General features: G+C 35.6%; 1 protein-coding gene across 10 annotated transcripts in view; it reads left to right on the top strand.

Annotated features, from left to right (window-relative positions):
• ARL15 (ADP ribosylation factor like GTPase 15) overlaps positions 1-24791 on the top strand; it is a 580734-nt gene that overhangs the window by 253637 nt on the left and 302306 nt on the right. For all 10 annotated transcript variants that reach the window (XM_051990687.1, XM_051990671.1, XM_051990682.1 and 7 more), the window contains one exon: positions 21801-21860. In XM_051990687.1, the coding sequence (XP_051846647.1) occupies positions 21801-21860 (60 nt within the window). The remainder of the gene's footprint in view (positions 1-21800; positions 21861-24791) is intronic.

Raw genomic sequence — 24791 nt, 5'->3', positions numbered from 1 at the left:
ACACTGAAATATGGTGGTATAAACAAACATTACTACACTAAAAAATAAATAATAACAACCTAGAACCTAGAAAATAGGCATAAGATCAATCCAAGAATGGATTAAAAGGGTCATATATGAAAAACATCCACATGAATTACAGCAAGGTGTTGATCAACTGACTCAGTCTTGAATTGAAGTCCACTTAAAACATAAAAGAATGATAGGGTATTGATTTTTCTCAGGACAGTTTCTATCTGAACTTGATTGAATATAAAATGAAAAAGAATAAGGACAGTAATATGAATGATAATTAGAAAACAAACATCCATACTAGTACTTTCAGTTACAAAGAGAGATATTTCATACATCTCTATACAACAGGCTATAGAATGTTAAGTGTACTGGAATAATATGGCAACTTATACTCAGACCATGTGTATCCAAATTCCATTAAAAACAAAAACAAGTTCCTTCTCTCTCTCTCTTTCTCTCTCTTTTAATCTCTCCCTTGCTTTTTTCCTTTTGCTCAGAATTTTTTATCCCAATATGATTCATGTAATGTGTATTAAAAGTAAACTTATTACAATCAAAAAAGAAAAACGTAAGAACAGAAATATGCATAACAATGTGATTTATAGTGATTTATGTATTACAAAGCACTTTATATACTCGTGATCCTCATAACAACTCTGTGCAATAAGTAAAGTAATATTCTCATTTTTCAGATAAGGGGTAATGAGGCTCAGAAAGTTTAAGTGACTTGCCTATGATACACAGAAAGTGTCAGAGATAGGATTTGAAACCAGGTTTGACAGCAATAATAACAGCAAAACAAATAAGCATGAAGTAAGTCTAGTTTTGCTTTTTATGGCCTATTTTGTCTTTCTTGTCTTGTGAAGACTGAGTTAGCACTCTGGATACCTTAGAATCAGCTGGGGTCAGGATAAGCAAAAGTCATTGGTCTTTATTTTTGATCTTTAAGGGTAGAAGTGAATTGGATGGATGCAGGGTCTCCATGACCTTCTTCCTCGTCCACCACCAAAAAGTGACTCTGGCTTGTGTTACTCCACTCCCTAATCCTTCCCACAATTCTCGATATACATTAGAAGATTGAACCAGTACAGAATAGTGGAAAGAGCCATTTTCCAAGCATATGTTAATAGAGTATTGTCCAAGTGGTAATTAGCTTTAAGTGCTCAGTTGTCCAACCTCAGTGTATTAACTCAGAGTTTCAATGGACAAGGCGAATATGGCTTGTTGGCACCCATCTGATTCCTTCTCCACCTGTAGAGATACAAGCAAACCCTCTCCCCCAATCAGTTAACCTATCTGATCCCTTCCATTCACCACTTTCTGGATCTCTCCACATCACCTGGCAATTAAAGATAGTGGAGTTACTCGCACTGGACACTGCCCTTCTGGTGGGTTATAAAACCTGTCCGCCGGAGCCAGTACATCTTTGTCAAAAATCAAGAAGTTAATAGTATAAAGAGGTAGATTTAGAAGTTCTCTAGGGTTACATGTGGCTCCCCCTTTCTTTTGTTTTTGGAGGAGTGTCTTAATGTCTCTGTTTCTCTTCTCTACTATTGCCTGTCCTTGAGGATTAAAGGGTATGCTAGGGGTGTGTAAAATCTGATACCACTTTCAGTGGTGGGCACAGTCAGCAATGGAAACACCTGATGTTTCTTGGGTCTTCTTCTTTTGAAGGGGCTACTCTGTCTCTCTCCAATGGACAAGGTGAATATAGCTTGTTGACATCCTTCTCCATCTCTTTATCAAGGAGACAGTGTGATAGAGTGTCTTTGAATTTTTTCTGGAGCTATGTGCAATTTGTACTTCCTTAGTGTTTCTATAGTCTTTTGTAGACATGTTTCTTTTTTTTTTTTTTTTTCCTTTTTTAAAAAAAATATTTTATTTTATTTTATTTAATAATAACTTTATATTGACAGAATCCATGCCAGGGTAATTTTTTTTTTTTACAACATTATCCCTTGCACTCATTTCTGTTCCAATTTTTCCTCTCCCTCCCTCCACCCCCTCCCCTAGATGGCAAGCAGTCATATATATGTTAGATATGTTACAATATATCCTAGATAGAATATATGTTTGCAGAACTGAACAGTTCTCTTGTTGCACAGGAAGAATTGGATTCAGAAGGTAAAAATAACCCGGGAAGAAAAACAAAAATGCAGATAGTTCACATTCGTTTCCCAGTGTTCTTTCTTTGGGTGTAGCTGCTTCTGTCCATCATTTATCAATTGAAACTCAGTTAGGTCTCTTTGTCAAAGAAATCCACTTCCATCAGAATACATCCTCAAACAGTATCACTGTTGAGGTATATAATGATCTCCTGGTTCTGCTCATTTCACTTAGCATCAGTTCATGTAAGTCTCGCCAGTCCTCTCTGTATTCATCCCACTGGTCATTCCTTGCAGAACAATAATATTCCATAACATTCATATACCACAATTTATCCAGCCATTCTCCAATTGATGGGCATCCATTCATTTTCCAGTTTGGGCTGCTACAAACATTTTTTTTTAGTATTTCTTTGGGAGATAAGCACAATAGAAACACTGCTGGATCAAAGGGTATGCACAATTTGATAACTTTTTGGGCATAATTCCAGATTGCTCTCCAGAATGGTTGGATTCGTTCACAACTCCACCAACAATGCATCAGTGTCCCAGTTTTCCCGCATCCCCTCCAACATTCATCATTATTTTTTCCTGTCATCTTAGCCAATCTGACAGGTGTATAGTGGTATCTCAGAGTTGTCTTAATTTGCATTTTTCTGATCAATAATGATTTGGAACACTCTTTCATATGAGTGGTAATAGTTTCAATTTCATCATCTGAAAATTGTCTGTTCATATCCTTGGCCATTTATCAATTGGAGAATGGTTTGATTTCTTTTTTTTTTTTTTTTTTTTTCTCTTTTTTTTTTTTAATTTTTTATTTAATAATTACATTATATTGACACTCATTTCTGTTCCGATTTTTTTTTCCTCTCCCTCCCTCCACCCCCTCCCCTAGATGGCAAGCAGTCATATATATGTTAGATATGTTACAATATATCCTAGATAGAATATATGTTTGCAGAACTGAACAGTTCTCTTGTTGCACAGGAAGAATTGGATTCAGAAGGTAAAAATAACCTGGGAAGAAAAACAAAAATGCAGATAGTTCACATTCGTTTCCCAGTGTTCTTTCTTTGGGTGTAGCTGCTTCTGTCCATCATTTATCAATTGAAACTCAGTTAGGTCTCTTTGTCAAAGAAATCCACTTCCATCAGAATACATCCTCAAACAGTATCACTGTTGAGGTATATAATGATCTCCTGGTTCTGCTCATTTCACTTAGCATCAGTTCATGTAAGTCTCGCCAGTCCTCTCTGTATTCATCCCACTGGTCATTCCTTGCAGAACAATAATATTCCATAACATTCATATACCACAATTTATCCAGCCATTCTCCAATTGATGGGCATCCATTCATTTTCCAGTTTGGGCTGCTACAAACATTTTTTTTTAGTATTTCTTTGGGAGATAAGCACAATAGAAACACTGCTGGATCAAAGGGTATGCACAATTTGATAACTTTTTGGGCATAATTCCAGATTGCTCTCCAGAATGGTTGGATTCGTTCACAACTCCACCAACAATGCATCAGTGTCCCAGTTTTCCCGCATCCCCTCCAACATTCATCATTATTTTTTCCTGTCATCTTAGCCAATCTGACAGGTGTATAGTGGTATCTCAGAGTTGTCTTAATTTGCATTTTTCTGATCAATAATGATTTGGAACACTCTTTCATATGAGTGGTAATAGTTTCAATTTCATCATCTGAAAATTGTCTGTTCATATCCTTTGGCCATTTATCAATTGGAGAATGGTTTGATTTCTTTTTTTTTTTTTTTTTTTTTCCTTTTTAAAAAAAATATTTTATTTTATTTTATTTAATAATAACTTTATATTGACAGAATCCATGCCAGGGTAATTTTTTTTTTTTTACAACATTATCCCTTGCACTCATTTCTGTTCCAATTTTTCCTCTCCCTCCCTCCACCCCCTCCCCTAGATGGCAAGCAGTCATATATATGTTAGATATGTTACAATATATCCTAGATAGAATATATGTTTGCAGAACCGAACAGTTCTCTTGTTGCACAGGAAGAATTGGATTCAGAAGGTATAAATAATCCGGGAAGAAAAACAAAAATGCAGATAGTTCACATTCGTTTCCCAGTGTTCTTTCTTTGGGTGTAGCTGCTTTTGTCCATCATTTATCAATTGAAACTCAGGTCTCTTTGTCAAAGAAATCCACTTCCATCAAAATATGTCCTCATACAATATCGTTGTCGAAGTGTATAATGATCTCCTGGTTCTGCTCATTTCACTTAGCATCAGTTCATGTAGGTCTCTCCAAGCCTCTCTGTATTCATCCCACTGGTCATTCCTTGCAGAACAATAATATTCCATAACATTCATATACCACAATTTATCAAGCCATTCTCCAATTGATGGGCATCCATTCATTTTCCAGTTTCTAGCCACTACAAACAGGGCTGCTACAAACATTTTGGCACATACAGGTCCCTTTCCCTTTTTTAGTATTTCTTTGGGAGATAAGCACAATAGAAACACTGCTGGATCAAAGGGTATGCACAATTTGATAACTTTTTGGGCATAATTCCAGATTGCTCTCCAGAATGGTTGGATTCGTTCACAACTCCACCAACAATGCATCAGTGTCCCAGTTTTCCCGCATCCCCTCCAACATTCATCATTATTTTTTCCTGTCATCTTAGCCAATCTGACAGGTGTATAGTGGTATCTCAGAGTTGTCTTAATTTGCATTTTTCTGATCAATAATGATTTGGAACACTCTTTCATATGAGTGGTAATAGTTTCAATTTCATCATCTGAAAATTGTCTGTTCATATCCTTTGGCCATTTATCAATTGGAGAATGGTTTGATTTCTTATAAATTTGAGTCAGTTCTCTATATATTTTGGAAATGAGGCCTTTATCAGAACCTTTAATTGTGAAGATGTTTTCCCAGTTTGTTGCTTCCCTTCTAATCTTGTTTGCATTAGTTTTGTTTGTACAAAGGCTTTTTAATTTGATATAATCAAAATTTTCTATTTTGTGATCAGTAATGGTCTCTAGTTCATCTTTGGTCACAAATTTCTTTCTCCTCCACAAGTCTGAGAGATAAACTATTCTATGTTCCTCTAATTTATTTATAATCTCGTTCTTTATGCCTAGGTCATGGACCCATTTTGATCTTATCTTGGTATATGGTGTTAAGTGTGGGTCCATGCCTAGATTCTGCCATACTAATTTCCAGTTATCCCAGCAGTTTTTATCAAATAATGAATTCTTATCCCAAAAGTTAGAATCTTTGGGTTTGTCAAACACTAGATTGCTATAGTTGACTATTCTGTCTTGTGAACCTAACCTTTTCCACTGATCAACTAATGTATTTCTTAGCCAATACCAAATGGTTTTGGTGACTGCTGCTTTATAATATAATTTTAGATCACGTATAGCTAGGCCACCTTCATTTGATTTTTTTGGACTTTTCCTTAAAATAGTCAGCAGCATATATTTAAAACCATCAGTAAGCATCATATGCAATGGGGAAAAACTGGAACCTTTCCCACTAAGATCTGGAGTGAAGCAAGGTTGCCCACTATCACCATTATTATTTAATATAATATTAGAAACACTAGCCTCGGCAATAAGAGTCGACAAAGATATTAAAGGAATTAGATTAGGCAATGAGGAAACCAAACTATCACTCTTTGCAGATGATATGATAGTATACCTAGAGAACCCCAGAGATTCTACTAAAAAGCTACTAGAAATAATTCATAATTTTAGCAAAGTAGCTGGATACAAAATAAATCCCCAGAAATCCTCAGCATTTTTATACATCACCAACAAAACCCAACAGTAAGAGATACAAAGAAAAATTCCATTCAGAATAACTGTTGATAGCATAAAATATTTGAGAATCTATCTACCAAAGGAAAGTCAGGAATTATATGAGCAAAATTACAAAAAAAGTCTCCACACAAATAAAGTCAGACTTAAATAATTGGAAAAATATTAAGTGCTCTTAGATAGGCTGAGCGAATATAATAAAGATGACAATACCCCCTAAACTAATCTATTTAGTGCTATACCAATCAGACTTCCAAGAAAATATTTTAATGATCTAGAAAAAATAACAACAAAATTCATATGGAACAATAAAAAGTCGAGAATCTCAAGGGAATTAATGACATGCTTCTAATATTTGTTCCTCAGGTGCACATCCCAATTTATCATCCATGTAATATAATAACATTATTTTTGGAAATGCTTTTCTTACTGGAGCAAGAACAGCAGCAACATACATTTGACACATAGTAGGGCTGTTTTCATGTGGCAAAACTGTCCATTCATATCTTTTATAAGACTCAGCTAAGTTAACACTGGGCACTGAAAAGGCAAGTCTTTTCATATCCTCCTTATCCAGAAGGATAGAATAGAAACAATCTTTAATGTCTATAACCCAAAGAGACCATTCTCTAGGCAATTGAGTAGGAGATGAAAGTCCAGGCTGAAAAGTTCCCATAATTTCCATTTGTTCATTTACTTTTCTTAAATCAGTGAGCATCCTCCATTTTCCAGATTTCTTTTTTTAAAACAAGTACTGGGGAATTCCAAGGACTTAGGGAAGGTTGTAAGTGTCCTTGGTCAAGTTGCTCCTCTACTATATCTAATAAGGCCTGAATTTTATTGCTCCCTAAGGGCCATTGTTCTATCCACACTGGTGTATCAGTTTTGCATTGGATAGGAACAGGTGAAAGTGTTGGCAGGCCTTCAATAGCAGCTCTGCCTAAAAAAACCTAAGTACTCATTTGTAATCCTAATTGTTGTAAAATGTCTCTTCCCCAGAGATTGATGGGGAGTTTTTCAACTATAAAAGGAGTAAAACTCCTGTTTCATCTTCAAAAGTCTATCTCAAAAGGGTAGCACTAACTTCAGCTGCTTTTGTTCTTCCTACTCCAGACATATAGGTGTCTGCCTTAATCTTTGGCCAGTGACTGGGCCAGTTGGCACCTCTAATGACTGTACGATATGCACCAGTGTCTACCAGTCCTTCCAATGGTAGGCCATTTATATAGATAATGAGCATAGGTTGGTCAGCTGTCACAGCTGCTGTCCGGTATATTCCTGGATTTTGTGGCTTGGAGTCAGAATCTGGGTGACTATCACCAGATTGCTTATTAGGAGTCTGTATCAGTAAACCTGATGCTACTATTTCTTCTGGTTGATAAGTCACACATTGTCTACTTGTGTTAGTGACTGGGATATATCTACACATTCCCCAGTTTCCCATATCTGTGTATGGGTGGACACTGTTTTTTAAGTGCTCTCAGGAGGTGAAATGGTCAAGTCTACTGTACCTGGAGGCAAGGGATCCATAGGCTGGAGAGGAACAGATTTCACCTCTTCAGAGGGTATCTCAGTTGTCTCAGCTGTATACAACTCTATTCTCCCCAATTGTAATTCCTTTGTCCCATCAGGTTGCTTCCTGGCTGATTGATTGTGTAATCCCTTTTTCCCATCAGATTGCTTCCTGGCTGATAGGTCATTTTGGGTTACTGAACGTCTAGGCACTCTCTGGGTGTGGCCTTGGCTGCCATCATGCCCCAAGCATTTTTTGCCTTGGGCCCTGGGGCTGGTTCCCTTATCCTTTTTCCCTGAATCAGTCTACATTCTGATGCCCAATGGAAGGCTCTGTTGCATTTTGGACATGGGGTATTGAGGTTTGTTCTTCCACCCTGTTTTCTCACTCTGTCTCTATGCCAACATTGAGCTTTCAGATGCCCTACTTTACCACATTGAAAGCATTGACGAATCTCTCTGGAAGTTCCTTGCCAATAGGGAACCTGTCTTCCCCTGTTCAGATCTTGGGAAGTCTGCATCATAGCCTGGCTATAAAAGGTATTTGTGTCCACTGTAGAAGAGTATCTTATGATCTCCTAATACTTCCTCATCTGGCTGTTCTGAAAACTTTTCTTTTTTCTATAACTTGCAAGATTCTTTAAGGCCAATTGTATTATGTTGTATATATAAAATGTTTCCTTAGAAATTGAATCAGGATCTTTATCATTGTAGTACTCACATAGTTTGTCTCCTGCTTGTTTACCATTATCTTCCCTCTAATTTATAAGAAATCAAGCCATTCTCCAATTGATAAATGGTCAAAGGATATGAACAGACAATTCTCAGACGAAGAAATTGAAACTATTTATAGACATACGAAAATACGCTCCAAATCATTATTAATCAGAGAAATGCAAATTAAGACAACTCTGAGATACCACTACACACCTGTCAGATTGGCTAGAATGACAGGGAAAGATAATGCGGAATGTTGGAGGGGATGTGGGAAAACAAGGACACTGATACATTGTTGGTGGAATTGTGAACACATCTAGCCATTCTGGAGATTAATTTGGAACTAGGCTCAAAAAGTTATCAAACTGTGCATACCCTTTGATCCAGCAGTGTTTCTACTGGGCTTATACCCCAAAGAGATAATAAAGAAGGGAAAGGGACCTGTATGTACCAAAATGTTTGTGAAAGCCCTGTTTGTAGTGGCCAGAAGCTGGAAAATGAATGGATGCCCATCAATTGGAGAATGGTTGAGTAAATTGTGGTATATGAACGTTATGGAATATTATTGTTCTGTAAGGAATGACCAGTGGGATGAATACAGAGAGGACTGGCGAGACTTACATGAACTGATGCTAAGTGAAATGAGCAGAACCAGGAGATCATTATATATCTCAACAATGATACTGTTTGAGGATGTATTCTGATGGAAGTGGATCTCTTCAATAAAGGGAGCAAATTCAGTTTCAGTTGATCAAGGATGGACAGAAGCAGCTACACCCAAAGAAAGAACACTGGGAAATGAATATAAACTGCTTGCATTTTTGTTTTTCTTCCCAGGTTATTTATTCCTTCTGAATCCAATTCTCCCTGTGCAACAAGAGAACTGTTTGGTTCTGCACACATATATTGTATCTAGGATATACGGTAACCTATTTAACATGTAAAGGAATGCTTGCCATCTTGGGGAGGGGGTGGAGGGAGGGAGGAGAAAAATTGGAACAGAAGTGAGTGCAAGGGATAATGTAAAAAATTACCCTGGCATGGGTTCTGTCAATAAAAAGTTATTTTAAAAAAATACAATTTCTGTCCTACATCTTCTTCCTTTAAGAACCAAAGGGATGTGCATTCTAATGCACCCAAGAGTCTAGCGATCTGCACCCAAGTTACAAGTAAGCCTTATCCCTTGATCAACTTAAGTATGCATTCTATAGCCCTCCCTCAGGCTGGATGTGGGGGTGGGGTTGGGGTTGGGGGAGAATCTTTTCCTAATATCTGCCCCATTTCAGCTAGAAAAGGTTACTAGTTTAGTCCGTAACAAAGTAAGTTCCCTGTTTGTCTATTAAAATACTCACCCTATTTCCTGGTCACTGGGGACTTCTTCAGGGAAAGTAAGGTCCTTGGACCATATATTGGGCACCAAATGTGAAGACCGGGTTAACACTCTGGATACCTTAGAATCAGCCGGAGTCAGGATAAGCAAAAGTCCTTGGTCTTTATTCTTGGTCTTTAGGTGTAGAAGTGAATTGGATGGACGCAGGTTCTCTATGATTTCCTTCTTCCTCGTCCACCACCAAAAAGTGACTCTGGCTTGCCTTACTCCACTCTCTAATCCTTCCCACAGTTCTCTGTATACATTAAAAGATCGAACCAGCACAGAATAGTGGGAAGGGCCATTTTCCAAGCATATTCCCAGCCAATATTTCCAAGTATTGTCCAATTGGTATTTAGCCTTAAGTGTGCGGTTGTCTGATCTCAGTGCACCAACTCAGACTTTCAGCCCTTTACATTGTCTGACTTTCTAAATATCTGTTAAATAGGTAAAATATAACTTGATTCAGGGAACTCTTCTCGTGGTCAAGGTCTATTTATGCTTAAACTAATATGTATTTGAAGAGATTATGTGTTCCAAGGTTTCGTTTTTCCTGCAAGGAAAACAGAAGCTGTAGGGGCTCTTTGATATAGCAACTTGAGGTATTACAAAAATTGTTACTATACAATTTTTACTGAGGCTGCTAGGTAACTCAGTGGATAGAATGTTGGACTTAGAATTTGGAAGATTCCAATTCAAATTCTACCACGGGCTCTTTCTAGTTGTGTGACTGGGTGAATCACATAATCTCGCTCAGCTTCTTTTTCCTCATCTCCAAAATGGTCAAAATAATTATCTTTATTCCACAGAATTATTGTCAAGATCAAGTGAGATAACATATAAAGCATTTTGCCAGTCTTAAAGCATTATTAATTAATTGGTTCCCAATTTAGTATTCCTTGAAATATTGCATCTCATTCTTTTATCTTCAAATCTTTCTCTCCCACCATCCCTACCTAAATGTCATATTGCCTTCTAAACAGCAGGAAGCTTGATACCCTTTAGAATGTCAACAGGGAGATCACATTCTCATATGCCAGCATAGTCTGCTGGATTTTGGTTTTTGTATTTATGGTTGTATAAAATTAACTTGTAAATAAGTTCTTTCAGAAGATAACTGGACTGATATTTCTCTTTTCCTTGGATCAGAATAGAGGATAGAGGAAGGCCTAGGCAAATAGTCTCATAGTATACAGCAATTTGTGGGCAAATTGGCTTTACCAGATAGAATCATTGATGGTTTTTCTGAGTCTTTTGAAGTTTTCCTACTCAACCTATTGGCACTCAGGCAAATATGAAAGGCAGAAATGGATATAAAAGGGAGATTTGGCTTTGACTACTATGTTCTTTTTTCTTTTTCTTTCTTTTTTTCTTTTTGCATCAGTGGAGTGAATAGGAAACAGGAAAGCATGCCATGCTTGTCTCTTTGCCAGCAGAAAGGCAGAGAGTGGTATTCCACTAATTATCTAATATCCACTTGATCCTTTGATGCTTTGTCTTTTGTTTCTTTGTTGGATCTATTATTTCATTTACTTCTTCCATATGAAGGGATACTCCCTCATAAATATAGATCTGAACCCCTCTTTGCCTTCTCATATTTATCCATGTTTTCCTATGAATACTCTATAGAGAATCCATCCAAGTATCTTAATTTTGTTGGGTCAGTTCCCAGGGTTGGAGAGGTCCTCAGTTTCTCTTGCCCATTCCTCAAAATTTAGCCTTAATGCTCTCTAACTAAATAGTTATGTTGTGTATTTGAATGTGAAAGCAAAACTCACTGTGCAACTAATTTTCAAGTGAGTTCTATTGTAGAGATGAATTGCAGCCAACCAGATCTTTACTGGATATCAATATAAGGACTGAGAAGTACCCCTCACGTGAAGGAGGTATCATTTTTTTTTTTTTTGTTCAATCTCCCTTGTATTAATGTGAGTACCCATTTATTTGTGAGTATCATAGGAAGCATCTTTGGTAGCAATATGATTTGAAGTAGGATTTGTTTCTGCTTATGTTGGTTCCCCAGTTCTTGGAAAGAGGTGGGCATGGAAAGGGATGTACAATCTTTTGCAGAAATTTTGTAAAGGAAGAAAAGAACCTGATGTATTTTTAACAGGCCAGTTTTTGAGACTATCAGCAAAGATTCTCTAAAGAAGACAGTTATCTCTTACAGATAAAAAAAATTACAGCAAACAAGATTTCATACAGAAATTTCTTCTGCTTGGGTTAGAGTTTGTCCAAAATGTCATTTTGAACTTGTAGTTTCCATGTGCAAGAAATAGTAATAGTAATGAGTATCAGCAACAGTAATCACTTTGCCTTGATCCTGTATTTCACTCTCTTGAATTTATATTGTATTCCATCTACATATTAGCACCTCTAATAAAATGTTAATTCATGAGAGTAAGGACAGAAAATTCAAATTCTTTGTATTTCTAATACCTAGAACAGTACCTAGCCCAGAGCAGATACTCTAAAAACAATAATAACAGTACTAGTATTTATAGAGTGCTTTAAAGTTTGTAAAGTTCTTTATCAGTATCTCATTTGGTTCTCACATCAATTCTGGGAGATAAGTATTATTATTTTCCCTATTTTATAAATGAAGATGTTGAATCAAACAGTAAGTAACTTGCCCAAGATCACACAGTTAGTGAATGTCTAAGTCATATTTTGTGTCGGGTCTTTCTAACTTCAGGTTCAGCACTCAGTCCACTGTATCCCCTATCTCTTTACTATTCAGATCATTTTTGTAAAGGCTTATAGATTCATGCTTATCTGTTTCATGAACTGGATCCATGAAAATACAACATTTAATAAAATGATCTTAAATGGGGAAAAACAGTTCCAGAGAAATAGTCTGAAAAATGAGTGATCTGTTCCTGACTTGGTAGTTATGTGGTCACAGCAATCTAGTACAATGGCCATTGAGCTGAGCTGAGTATGAGTGCTAAGAGAGATGCAAAAGCAGGAGGCTTGGGGAGAGTGGAAATGATTGCTTAGCTAGGGGTACTCTGCTGCATGTCATAGACTTGGCAATATATGATTATCATGTCCTTTTTTTTTCTATAGAGAGTGATTAGGCTAATTTCTTTTCCATTGCTTTTCCATTCCATTTCATTAAGGAAGTAGACTCATGATAAAGTGGAAAGAATGTTGGACTTAAAATTAAGAAAGAACTGGGCTTGAATCCCACCTCTGTACTTTACTAACTCTGAGATCAAAGGAAAGTCATGTAAACTCTCTGAGCCTTGATGTCCCCATTTGTGAAGTAGGGGTGATAATAATTATTACCTACTTCACAGGGATGTGGTAGGGATTAAATAAGAGAATATGTAAAGCATTTGCAAACATTAAAGTACTCTAAATAATTAGATGTTATTAGGATTATGTATATGATTTGGAGGCCACTGTCTGATCTTGGAAAGAGGTGGGCATGGAAAGGGATGTACAATCTTTTGCAGAAATTTTGTAAAGGAAGAAAAGAACCTGATGTATTTTTAACAGGCCAGTTTTTGAGACTATCAGCAAAGATTCTCTAAAGAAGACAGTTATCTCTTACAGATAAAAAAAATTACAGCAAACAAGATTTCATACAGAAATTTCTTCTGCTTGGGTTAGAGTTTGTCCAAAATGTCATTTTGAACTTGTAGTTTCCATGTGCAAGAAATAGTAATAGTAATGAGTATCAGCAACAGTAATCACTTTGCCTTGATCCTGTATTTCACTCTCTTGAATTTATATTGTATTCCATCTACATATTAGCACCTCTAATAAAATGTTAATTCATGAGAGTAAGGACAGAAAATTCAAATTCTTTGTATTTCTAATACCTAGAACAGTACCTAGCCCAGAGCAGATACTCTAAAAACAATAATAACAGTACTAGTATTTATAGAGTGCTTTAAAGTTTGTAAAGTTCTTTATCAGTATCTCATTTGGTTCTCACATCAATTCTGGGAGATAAGTATTATTATTTTCCCTATTTTATAAATGAAGATGTTGAATCAAACAGTAAGTAACTTGCCCAAGATCACACAGTTAGTGAATGTCTAAGTCATATTTTGTGTCGGGTCTTTCTAACTTCAGGTTCAGCACTCAGTCCACTGTATCTCCTATCTCTTTACTATTCAGATCATTTTTGTAAAGGCTTATAGATTCATGCTTATCTGTTTCATGAACTGGATCCATGAAAATACAACATTTAATAAAATGATCTTAAATGGGGAAAAACAGTTCCAGAGAAATAGTCTGAAAAATGAGTGATCTGTTCCTGACTTGGTAGCTATGTGGTCACAGCAATCTAGTACAATGGCCATTGAGCTGAGCTGAGTATGAGTGCTAAGAGAGATGCAAAAGCAGGAGGCTTGGGGAGAGTGGAAATGATTGCTTAGCTAGGGGTACTCTGCTGCATGTCATAGACTTGGCAATATATGATTATCATGTCCTTTTTTTTTCTATAGAGAGTGATTAGGCTAATTTCTTTTCCATTGCTTTTCCATTCCATTTCATTAAGGAAGTAGACTCATGATAAAGTGGAAAGAATGTTGGACTTAAAATTAAGAAAGAACTGGGCTTGAATCCCACCTCTGTACTTTACTAACTCTGAGATCAAAGGAAAGTCATGTAAACTCTCTGAGCCTTGATGTCCCCATTTGTGAAGTAGGGGTGATAATAATTATTACCTACTTCACAGGGATGTGGTAGGGATTAAATAAGAGAATATGTAAAGCATTTGCAAACATTAAAGTACTCTAAATAATTAGATGTTATTAGGATTATGTATATGATTTGGAGGCCACTGTCTGATCTTTGAAAGATTGTGGAGATTGGGAAATGTTAGTTTTGAAAAAAAGGAGAACAGTTTGTAAATTTTACACTTAAGTTTACTTGTATTTCTGGAAGAATTCTTGAATGTATTATTAAATAAATGATTAATGAATATCTCTAAAGGGAGACAAATAATCAAGAGCTATCAGCTAACATTCCTAGGAATAGGTGATGTCAGTCTAACTTTATTTCCTTTTTAGATAAGGTTAATGGGGCTATAATAGGTTAAGTAAATGTTGATCTATAGTTTATTTAGATTTTACTGGAGCATTTGACAATGTCTTTCTTACTATTGTTGTAGACCAGACGGAGAGATGTTGAATAGACATCTAATAAGAGTTAAGTTGCTTGAACCAAAGAATAATCATTAAATGCTCACTATTCATTTGACAATGTCTTTCTTTGTAGGAGGGTCTCTGGTAAGAATGCTTTAGGGATCTATTTTCAGTTGACTCTGACCTTTAACATTTTTTCAGTGCCTTTTGTAAGGCATAGGTGGTATATTATCAAATTTGTTAGATGACTCAAAATTTGGAATGATAGCTAATGCTAACAAGTAATGTGCCCTACTGGCTCTGGATTTGGAATCAGAAAGATCTGATTTGATAGGGCTCACATACTATTTTTGACATTTGTTGGAGAATAATGGGTAAATCATTTAATTTTTCTGGATCTATTTTTATATCCAAAAAATGGATGTCATAATATCTATATCTATACCTTATGACAAGGCTGTTGAGAGATATTAAATAATATGTGTAGAGCACTTTGCAGATTTTGAAGTGCTACATAAAGGTTAATTATTGTTATTGTTGTGAATATAATGCTAAGTATTTTTGTCGCAGAGACAATAGAATGAATAGAACATTTAATTTGGAATTTGCATTTTTTTCAAGCTACTTAGTAGTTGCTGACATTGGTCAAATTAATTAGCCACTCCCAGCCTTTCCTTCCTCATTGTAAAAAAACAGTCAATAGCCCTTTCTCATTTTAGTATTTTGAGGAATGTATGAAATCATATATGTAAAGTGCTGTGTATACTTTATAGTAATTATATTATCAGTTATCATGGTGATGTTGATAATGCTGATAAAGCTAAATGACCTAAGGATCTAAGAAGTCTTAACAGTAGAGCACAATGGGTTAAATTAAATAAGTTGAAATTTAATAGAGTTTCTCTCCTCCCCCCATGTAATGTGTTATGCTTGTGTTTTTTTTTAAAAAGCATTCATTTAAGAACAGGAAGTCTGGTTATCTTGGTTCAAATCTTTAATCCCATCTATTTTGGAGGCTGGAAATTTTCTTGAAATTGCATCATCTGATTTACAGTGGTCTAAACTTATTAAGTGTCCAAAATAAGAGTGGCATTAATATGTTGATCCTCCAGGGGAGGCAAGTATTACTTTGCCCAAGGATGGATTAAAACTTCCATGACAGTGAGTAGTGTGATTGATGCTATTCTAGTGGCAATGCAGAGAGTTGTGGGAATTCCCTTTTGGTTGGAGGCGCAGATTCTTCATGGAAGAATTCACAAACCCTAAATATTAGTGGCAAAAAAGGAGGTTTTATTGGCATTGAGAGGTTAGCTTTGCTAGAAAAACTGAATTCCGAATGGCATTAGGGAAATGGAGGCTGGCACTGAGAAGAGAATATCTTCACAGTGGGCAGGAGTCCTGGCAGCTACGCAAAGGAACAAAGCAAACTACTTAGGAATGCTGCAAAAATATGAATTTTAAAATTACTTTTATAGAAGTCTCAGGCTCAGGTTTCAAGCCAATGTCCCCCCATAGGCCTAGATACTTATCAATATCAGGCTCAGATCTCCAATTGAATGAAAATCACTTTGAAGGCTTTTCCCCAGAATTTGAATGGGGATATGGCTATTCAAAAGATCAGTTGGGAGGGGGGTGGCATTTGCTTTAGAAAAACCCAGACTTCAGAGTTGTCTTAATTTGCATTTCTCTGATCAATAAAGATTTGGAACACTCTTTCATATGAGTGGTAATAGTTTCAATCTCATCCTCTGAAAATTGTCTGTTCATATCCTTTGACCATTTATCAATTGGAGAATGGCTTGATTTCTTATAAATTTGAGTCAGTTCTCTATATATTTTGGAAATGAGGCCTTTATCAGAACCTTTAACTGTGAAAATGTTTTCCCAGTTTGTTGCTTCCCTTCTAATCTTGTTTGCATTAGTTTTATTTGTACACAGGCTTTTTAATTTGATGTAATCGAAATTTTCTATTCTGTGATCAGTAATGGTCTCTAGTTCATCTTTGGTCACAAATTTCTTTCTCCTCCACAAGTCTGAGAGATAAACTATTCTATGTTCCTCTAATTTATTTATAGTCTCGTTCTTTATGCCTAGGTCATAGACCCATTTTGATCTTATCTTGGTATATGGTGTTAAGTGTGGGTCCATGCCTAATTTCTGCCATACTAATTTCCAGTTATCCCAGCAGTTTTTATCAAATAATGAATTCTTTTCCCAGAAGTTAGGGGCTTTGGGTTTGTCAAACACTAGATTGCTATAATTGACTATTCTGTCTTGTGAGCCTAGCCTTTTCCACTGATCCACTAATCTATTTCTTAGCCAATACCAAATGGTTTTGGTGACTGCTGCTTTATAATATAATTTTAGATCAGGTACAGCTAGGCCACCTTCATTTGATTTTTTTTTCATTAATTCCCTTGAGATTCTCGACTTTTTATTGTTCCATATGAATTTTGTTGTTATTTTTTCTAGATCAATAAAATATTTTCTTGGAAGTCTGATTGGTATAGCACTAAATAAATAGATTAGTTTAGGGAGTATTGTCATCTTTATTATGTTCGCTCGGCCGATCCAAGAGCACTTAATATTTTTCCAATTATTTAAGTCTGACTCTGAGATACCACTACACACCTGTCAGATTGGCTAAGATGACAGGAAAAAATAATGATGAATGTTGGAGGGGATGCGGGAAAACTGGGACACTAATGCATTGTTGGTGGAGTTGTGAACGAATCCAACCATTCTGGAGAGCAATCTGGAATTATGCCCAAAAAATTATCAAATTGTGCATACCCTTTGATCCAGCAGTGTTTCTATTGGGCTTATATCCCAAAGAAATACTAAAGAAGGGAAAGGGACCTGTATGTGCCAAAATGTTTGTAGCAGCCCTGTTTGTAGTGGTTAGAAACTGGAAAATGAATGGATGCCCATCAATTGGAGAATGGCTGGGTAAATTGTGGTATATGAATGTTATGGAATATTATTGTTCTGTAAGAAATGACCAGCAGGATGAATACAGAGAGGACTGGCGAGACTTACATGAACTGATGCTAAGTGAAATGAGCAGAACCAGGAGATCATTATACACTTCGACAACGATATTGTATGAGGACATATTTTGATGGAAGTGGATTTCTTTGACAAAGAGACCTGAGTTTCAATTGATAAATGACGGACAAAAGCAGCTACACCCAAAGAAAGAACACTGGGAAACGAATGTAAACTATCTGCATTTTTGTTTTTCTTCCCGGATTATTTATACCTTCTGAATCCAATTCTCCCTACGCAACAAGAGAACTGTTCGGTTCTGCAAACATATATTGTATCTAGGATATACTGCAACATATCCAACATATAAAGGACTGCTTGCCATCTAGGGGAGGGGGTGGAGGGAGGGAGGGGGAAAAAAATTGGAACAGAAACGAGTGTCAATATAATGTAATTATTAAACAAAAAATTAAAAAAAAATAAAATAAAAATTGAAGAAAGATTTAAAAAAAAAAAAAGAAAGAAAGAAAGAAAAACCCAGACTTCTCCTAGACTTCTGGAGACTGGGAGGCTGGAATCTCCCTTCTTTTACAGATCAAAAGGGGAAACAATTAGTGGTTATTAGTGATAATTTTACAGATTAAAGGGGACAGTTTCACCCATCCACCCCCATGATGCAGCTCATGAATAACTCCTGCATTTCAAATCTCTTGATTCTTTTATGGATTTACAATATTCCTTTAGAATATTCCGAGATCAACCCATGATATCTTTACTTCTTTGTCTCCGGATTTTTTAGAGTTTTATGACTTCCCCTCCCTGCTAAAAACTTTCCCTCCCTTTCTCTTCTTTGTCTCCAAAAAGGTATTTAAGAAGTTGGGGTTCTTCCATTCATTGCTGGAGAATGGCGGCTGGCAGCTGTATGCTGGACGCTGGATTCTTTGGGTCCTCCAGCCCTGGGACCAATATGGATTCCTTGGTCCCAGTATACTTATCTCTGTCTGACTGGATAATCTGAGCCGAGAGTCCTGTCCAGTCAATCTTACTCTCCCATTAATAAAATATTAAAACTCTCTAATCTCTCTCCTGCCTCAGTTTCTCCGGCATTACACAGTCTTCAAAAAATGAAACAAAACATGATATAAAACCAACTACAAGATGAGGGAAGCAAGGTTAAAATAACTTTGTTAAAAAAAAGATCTGGGTGTTGCACACTGAAAGCTCATTATGTTGCTAGTATATGATATGGTAGCCAATGAATCTAATTCCACCTTAGACTTCCTTGATAAGCCTCATATCTGATGCTATAGAGATAATAATGCTATTTTCTATTGTGTTTACCAGAAAACATCTGGAGTATCAACATTTTAGGGAGGACTTGGACAAACTAGGGAGTGTTCAAAGGAGGGCAGTCAGACTAGAAGAGATCATTTCCTATAAACATCAGTTAAAGGAATTGAGAACAGAACTAGAAATGTAGACTTTGGACGTAGTTGATTGAGTAAATGAATGAGTGGACAAGTATTTATCCAGCACCAAATTTGTGTCAAGCATTGTGTTAGTTTCTAGGGATGCAAATAAAAATGAGATATTTTTGCCTTTAATTCTAATAGGATAAAGCAACATAAAAAGAGGAAAGGGAATTTACATTTGGTTAGTTGCAAGCCTTGTGAATGGAGCCTTTGGAAAACACATTGCCTCAGGCTTTTCCAAAGCCACTTTCCAAAGTATTAGCATTACTTATTCTGAAACTAGTAGAGGTAGAAATTGTGGGTGGGTAAGGATAAGATTGACAAGGTTGGTCAAAAAGCAGATGATTATATTATATTTTGAGTTTACCCAGCATGGGCCTTTTGCATAATTGCTGGCTGGGAGTTAAGGATGGATTTTAACCAGCCAGTTAGAATTGCTTAGGTGAGTTTTTGCTTACCTAGCTATCTGTCCAGAGCAGCCCCAGGGTAGAGGTCTCAGTGAATTGCTCCAGGATGGTGGGGCAGGGATATGCTTCACAACAGCTCGAAATTGCATTACTTTTAGTGGGGAGAAATGGAGGCAGTGGCAGCATTCTTGTGTTGTGTAGACCCTAGTGTCTTGGGTCTGGCTGGATGTAATTTGAAACATAGTCTGTAGCTGGCTAGATAGATTGGATTTGGTGAGTAATCTTTCAAATATTTTGGGGAGTGGAGAGGAAAGAGCATTGGATCCGCAGTTGGAAGATTTCAGTTCAAATCCTAGTTCAGCCCCTAATTTACTGTTTTTCTGAGCTTCATATTCATCTGCAATAATGGGGTTGATTAGATGGTTTTAAAGTCTCTGTAAGCTCTTTGAGGCTTTTTTAGAGGGCTGTAACACGGAAGAGGGATTATATTTGGTCTGCTTGGCCTTAGAGGGCAGAACTATGGGCAGTGTGTTGAAATTTCAAAGAGCCTTGAATTTAGACTTTATGTAAGGAAAAATTCCTTCCAATAAGAGCTATCTTGAAGTGGAATGTGCTGCCCTAGGAATTAATACCTTCACCCTTTTCCCTGGAGATCTTTTAGCAAAGGCTGAATTACTATGTGTTGGGTGTTGAAGGAATTCTCACTCATTGATCTCTGGAATTTCATCTAACGCTGAGATTTTGTATATTGTTCTTGGAATCAATGAAATTAATTGGAGGGAAAAGGACACTTGAAGCACTTCACCATCCTTAGAGTCTCCTTTTATTTGATTTTCACATGTCATCTTCCATGAAACTCCCATGTTCATTTGGGAAGGAAGCTTCTTTCTTCCCTCCTTCTCTCCTTCCCTCCCTTGTTCCCTCCTTTCCTCCTTCCTTCTCTCCTCTCTCTCTCCTTTCTTTTTTCCTTCCTTCCTTTCTTTCCTTTTCCTCTCTTCCTCCCTCCCTCCTTCCTTTTTTCTTACCTCCTTTCTTCCCTCCATCTAACACCCTGGTGTGGTGAGTAGGTAGGTTTAGGCTTTCATATTTCTTCCAGGCTAATTTCCATGCCAGCAAAAATACTGTGATTGGCACTTGCTTTCCATGACTTCCCTTACCTGGAGATGCTCACCTATAGGTGCACGTGTATGCTCTAGCACATTAGCCATATCGTCATTTCTCATTTCTCTTTATTTTTCTCTCTCAAACTTCTGTCACTATTCCTATCATTAGCCATATGAGTTGGCTACAATTTCAACTTTCAGAATAGATAGTAATAGTATATACTTCAGAGATTATTAGCAAAATTACCTTATTTAGATTTTCATACCCTAAACACAAGTGATTTGTCATTTTCAACTTATACATTATTATTTCTACTGATACTCCAAAAAAGGCAAGTCTTTTATGCGTCTAAGTTATTTTTCTTTCAACAATTATTTTAGGTTCCTCTTTCCATGTGCCAGAGCATAAAAGAAGTAGAGGAAACAGTTGCTTTTGTTGAGATGTTAAAATTTAGTTAAGTTTGCAAAATAAACATAATTAGAGAAAAACTATCAATCATCAAATAAATGTAAGATATGGTATAAAACTATGTAGATTAGCCCTGAGAAGAAGCAGACTAAAGAGTGCATCCACTGACAGCAAATCGCAAGTACTTAAATACTTAAGCAAAAGAACATTCAATTGTTTTTTATGGGAGTATTATATCCTTAATTAATGCATGGCCTTGTATCAAATGCTTTTCTAAGTATAAATACACTTTTATATTATACTTGTGTATCATACCTGAAAATGCCCTTCTTCCCTTATGTTGCCTCCTCTAGTCCCTTTCTTCTCTTAAGTATTCAGGCACCATCTTCTTTATGAAACCATCCTCCTACAGCCACTAGACCCTTCCCCTTCTAGACTATTTTCAGTTTATACCTAATAACTATGAGAAAACTATGAGAAAAAATATATCTGTAATATAATATATATATATATTAGCATAGAGCTAGTATATATTTAAATAACAATTGGACAAATCATAAGGTCTTTTGAAAAATTATGTCATATTTTTGCTACAATACGCATTTATGTTTGAAAAATGAACAAGTTGAAGTTTTAGGTAATTTTTGGTGATGTGAATTTTTTTATTAAAATATATATTTCTTGTGAGTATATAAGAAGTGTATTTTAGGTAATCTTTCTTAATTAAAGAATCTAATAGAATGTATATTGTGAATGAAATTATGATTACATATATTTTTTCATTTTAGGTTTTAGCATAAAAGCAGTTCCATTCCAGAACGCCATCTTGAATGTAAAAGAACTTGGAGGTAAAACCCTTTAAAATTATTTATATGTCTCATTAGAAATTTTATTCTGATTTTATCTGTGGGAATTTATTATATTGTATTAGAATGAGAATGACTTGCCATCTCACCACTTTGACTTTTTACTTGAAAATATATTTCTTAGTGTTTGCTTTATTAATGTTCTGAAACTTGTTAAAAAAAACTGCTAAATATTATGACTAATGTTTAGGTCTTTACAAGACAAACTAATTGTATAATAAATATAGCTTTTATTAGATTAAAGATTCTTGGATGACATTTATTTTAATCATTACCATCATTGCTAACATTTCTGTAGTCATTTTAAATTTTGCTACTAAATGACTAAGACTGGATTTGAACTTAGATCTTCCTGATTCCAGGTACAATGCTCTATCAACTATACCACCAAGCCATCTATAATTATAATCATAAATTATAATTTATGAAATTACAAATATAAGTTATAAATCTATAAATATAAATAAAAATAAATCTTATAAATAAATTATAAAATTATTGATGGTGGATAATACATTTGTAGGCTGTACAAAAACCCATTTATTGCTCTGTTCTCCTAATTTTTCTGTTTTAGAACTTTTAAAAAGCTTTTACATACAAACCATTACTTTACCTAATATAAGTAACCTTGTAAAGCAGTATTTTAAATCAGTTCAGTAAATCTTAATTTTCATATAGCAAAGAAAATGAAACATTCTTGAGGTGTCTATATGGTATCTTATTTTAATGGTATTCACAAAGTCCTTTCTGGTTTCAAATAGGGAATTTGTTTTCATATTGATGGAAAATTTGAAGTAACTAACTTTACTGGATATGTATTTTTGAGTAATTGTCTTCTTAGCATCAATCTAGTGCTTCTGTTAAGTTCTTCATTTTCTGTGAGGTTCAGCAATTTTAAAATGTAATTCTTGGTGGGCCTGATTAGTTTATAATTATCTTTCTTCATTCTGAGTTCATGAGTAATTTCTGCTTTTTTTTTTTTTATTACCATAGCAGATTTTAAAATAAACTACAAATGTAAAGTCTATTTTCCCTTCTTTTTAGATAGCTTTTTTCAAAATTTCAACTCTCTTACACTATTTTACTACTTAATGTTCCAACAGGTTATTAGAAATGATGGTGACATTATTGAAATACTTTTGGTATATATATGTTCTGTCTAGAACATGTTTCTGACACAACTCTTTATTTCCTAATATCTGCAAAAATCTATCTAAGTGGAATTCAAGTTTGGGCTATTTGTTGAGATTTCATAGTATTTAATGGTAATTCTTTCTGGGATTGGCTTTTGCTCTGTTAAAAAGATCTTGGTTCTAGGCTAAATTCCTACAACTTTCATTCATTTGTTCTCAATACACCACTTGTGACTTGTGAATTTGTCTCATTTCTCCATCTGTTGACACCTATCTGGCACTACGTCTATTATCGTGTGTCAAGGAATTTCTTTTCCTTAGTTTTCCCTGTAAAACTACTTTCTATGAAGTTTTTCTCACAGAACCCTGTAGATAGCCAATGAGAAAAACAACCAGTGGACTAGTTTTTCTTCCCTCTGGTTATACATTTTCCCCTCATGTCTATTTTCATTTTTGCCTTTATTTGTGTCATAGCTGTCTAGATGGCAGGTCCATTGGGCATAAGATTGTTGAATTCTTTTGTCTTGAACTAACTACTACTGAGAATATTTCTAGTACTTCATACTTGTGAATAATAAATGTTTCTGTCTCTTTTCATCTTATCACTTCTCCATCTGTTTTCAGGTTTCACCTGAAAAAAAGCCTCCTTTCTCACACTTACCTTTTAATTGCTTTCTTCCTCTTTTTGACATTAACATTTTAACTATATTATAGAGGCAAGTAAAGCAATTGGCATACAGCTGAGTTGAAAGGAATAGCATACACTATGTCATTGTTCTGGTGCTGAACAGTTAGCATTCACAGATATGAGACTATTACTTCTTATTTATTTCTGTTCCTAAATAGATTTCCTTTTGCTTCTTTGGAAACATGTTTGTAATCATGAATTAAGATATGAATGGTTCAATTAGAGAGGCGATAATTTTGTTTCATAATTTATAACCTGACATGAATACAGACATTACATTTTCCTTCCTCTTTAACTTGAAATTAGAATTGTTGGTTTTATTAGGTGCCCATTTTTCATTCTTTAACATTCTATTGTGATACATCAGAGTTCTTTTTCCTCAATTTATTCTGTGGAAGTGTTATCTGGGCATTTAACATTGGGAGACTCAAGGGGGATGGTGAAAGAGAGGGAGAAACAGAAACAGAGGCAGAAAAAGGTGTTTGTCTTTAAAGCTTCCCTGTCTTTTGCTACCACCTATCAATCAGAAACAAAAGGCTTCATTAAGATTTTTTTGTTTGCTCTTTATTTTATGTTCTTTCAAAAAGGTGAAAATCTTTTGTTGTTAATGGAAAAAAGCAAGTCATGTCCATTTGACATATGAACATATGAAAGATAGCCTTGCACTAGTGATTGAATTATTTTTGAGGATTGTCAGCTAAGCCATTTTTAAAGGTTCCTTCTTTCAGCAGCCAAACTGTTATATGAAACAGATGTTGACTGTGTACTGTTTCTTTGTTTGGCTCAAGGAATATGCCTCCTTGTAGTGAAAGGTGGTGCTTGTTTGTACCATGCTAGTTACCTCCTGGTGCTGTTAATCTGTCCAGGTTGTTTGCATTTTTAAATTTCTCCAAAAATTATTCAGGGTGGATCTTTACAAGCATATCCAGGGCACTGCTTTCTACTCTAGGGTTTATTAGTTCAGTTGTCTTATGTACCTCAGCCCTATAGTGTCTTATATTAAAAGCCTAACTCCTGTGTTTTGACCCCCTCCTTTGGATAGGATATAGTAACCATACATTTTCTCATCTACTATAGTCAGTCTGGTAAGAC

The sequence above is a fragment of the Antechinus flavipes genome, chromosome 1 (assembly GCF_016432865.1).
Source record: "Antechinus flavipes isolate AdamAnt ecotype Samford, QLD, Australia chromosome 1, AdamAnt_v2, whole genome shotgun sequence".
NCBI classification, from domain to species: Eukaryota; Metazoa; Chordata; class Mammalia; order Dasyuromorphia; family Dasyuridae; genus Antechinus; species Antechinus flavipes.
The sequence above is the reverse complement of the archived record's forward strand: the minus strand, read 5'-3'. Positions and strand labels throughout refer to the sequence as shown.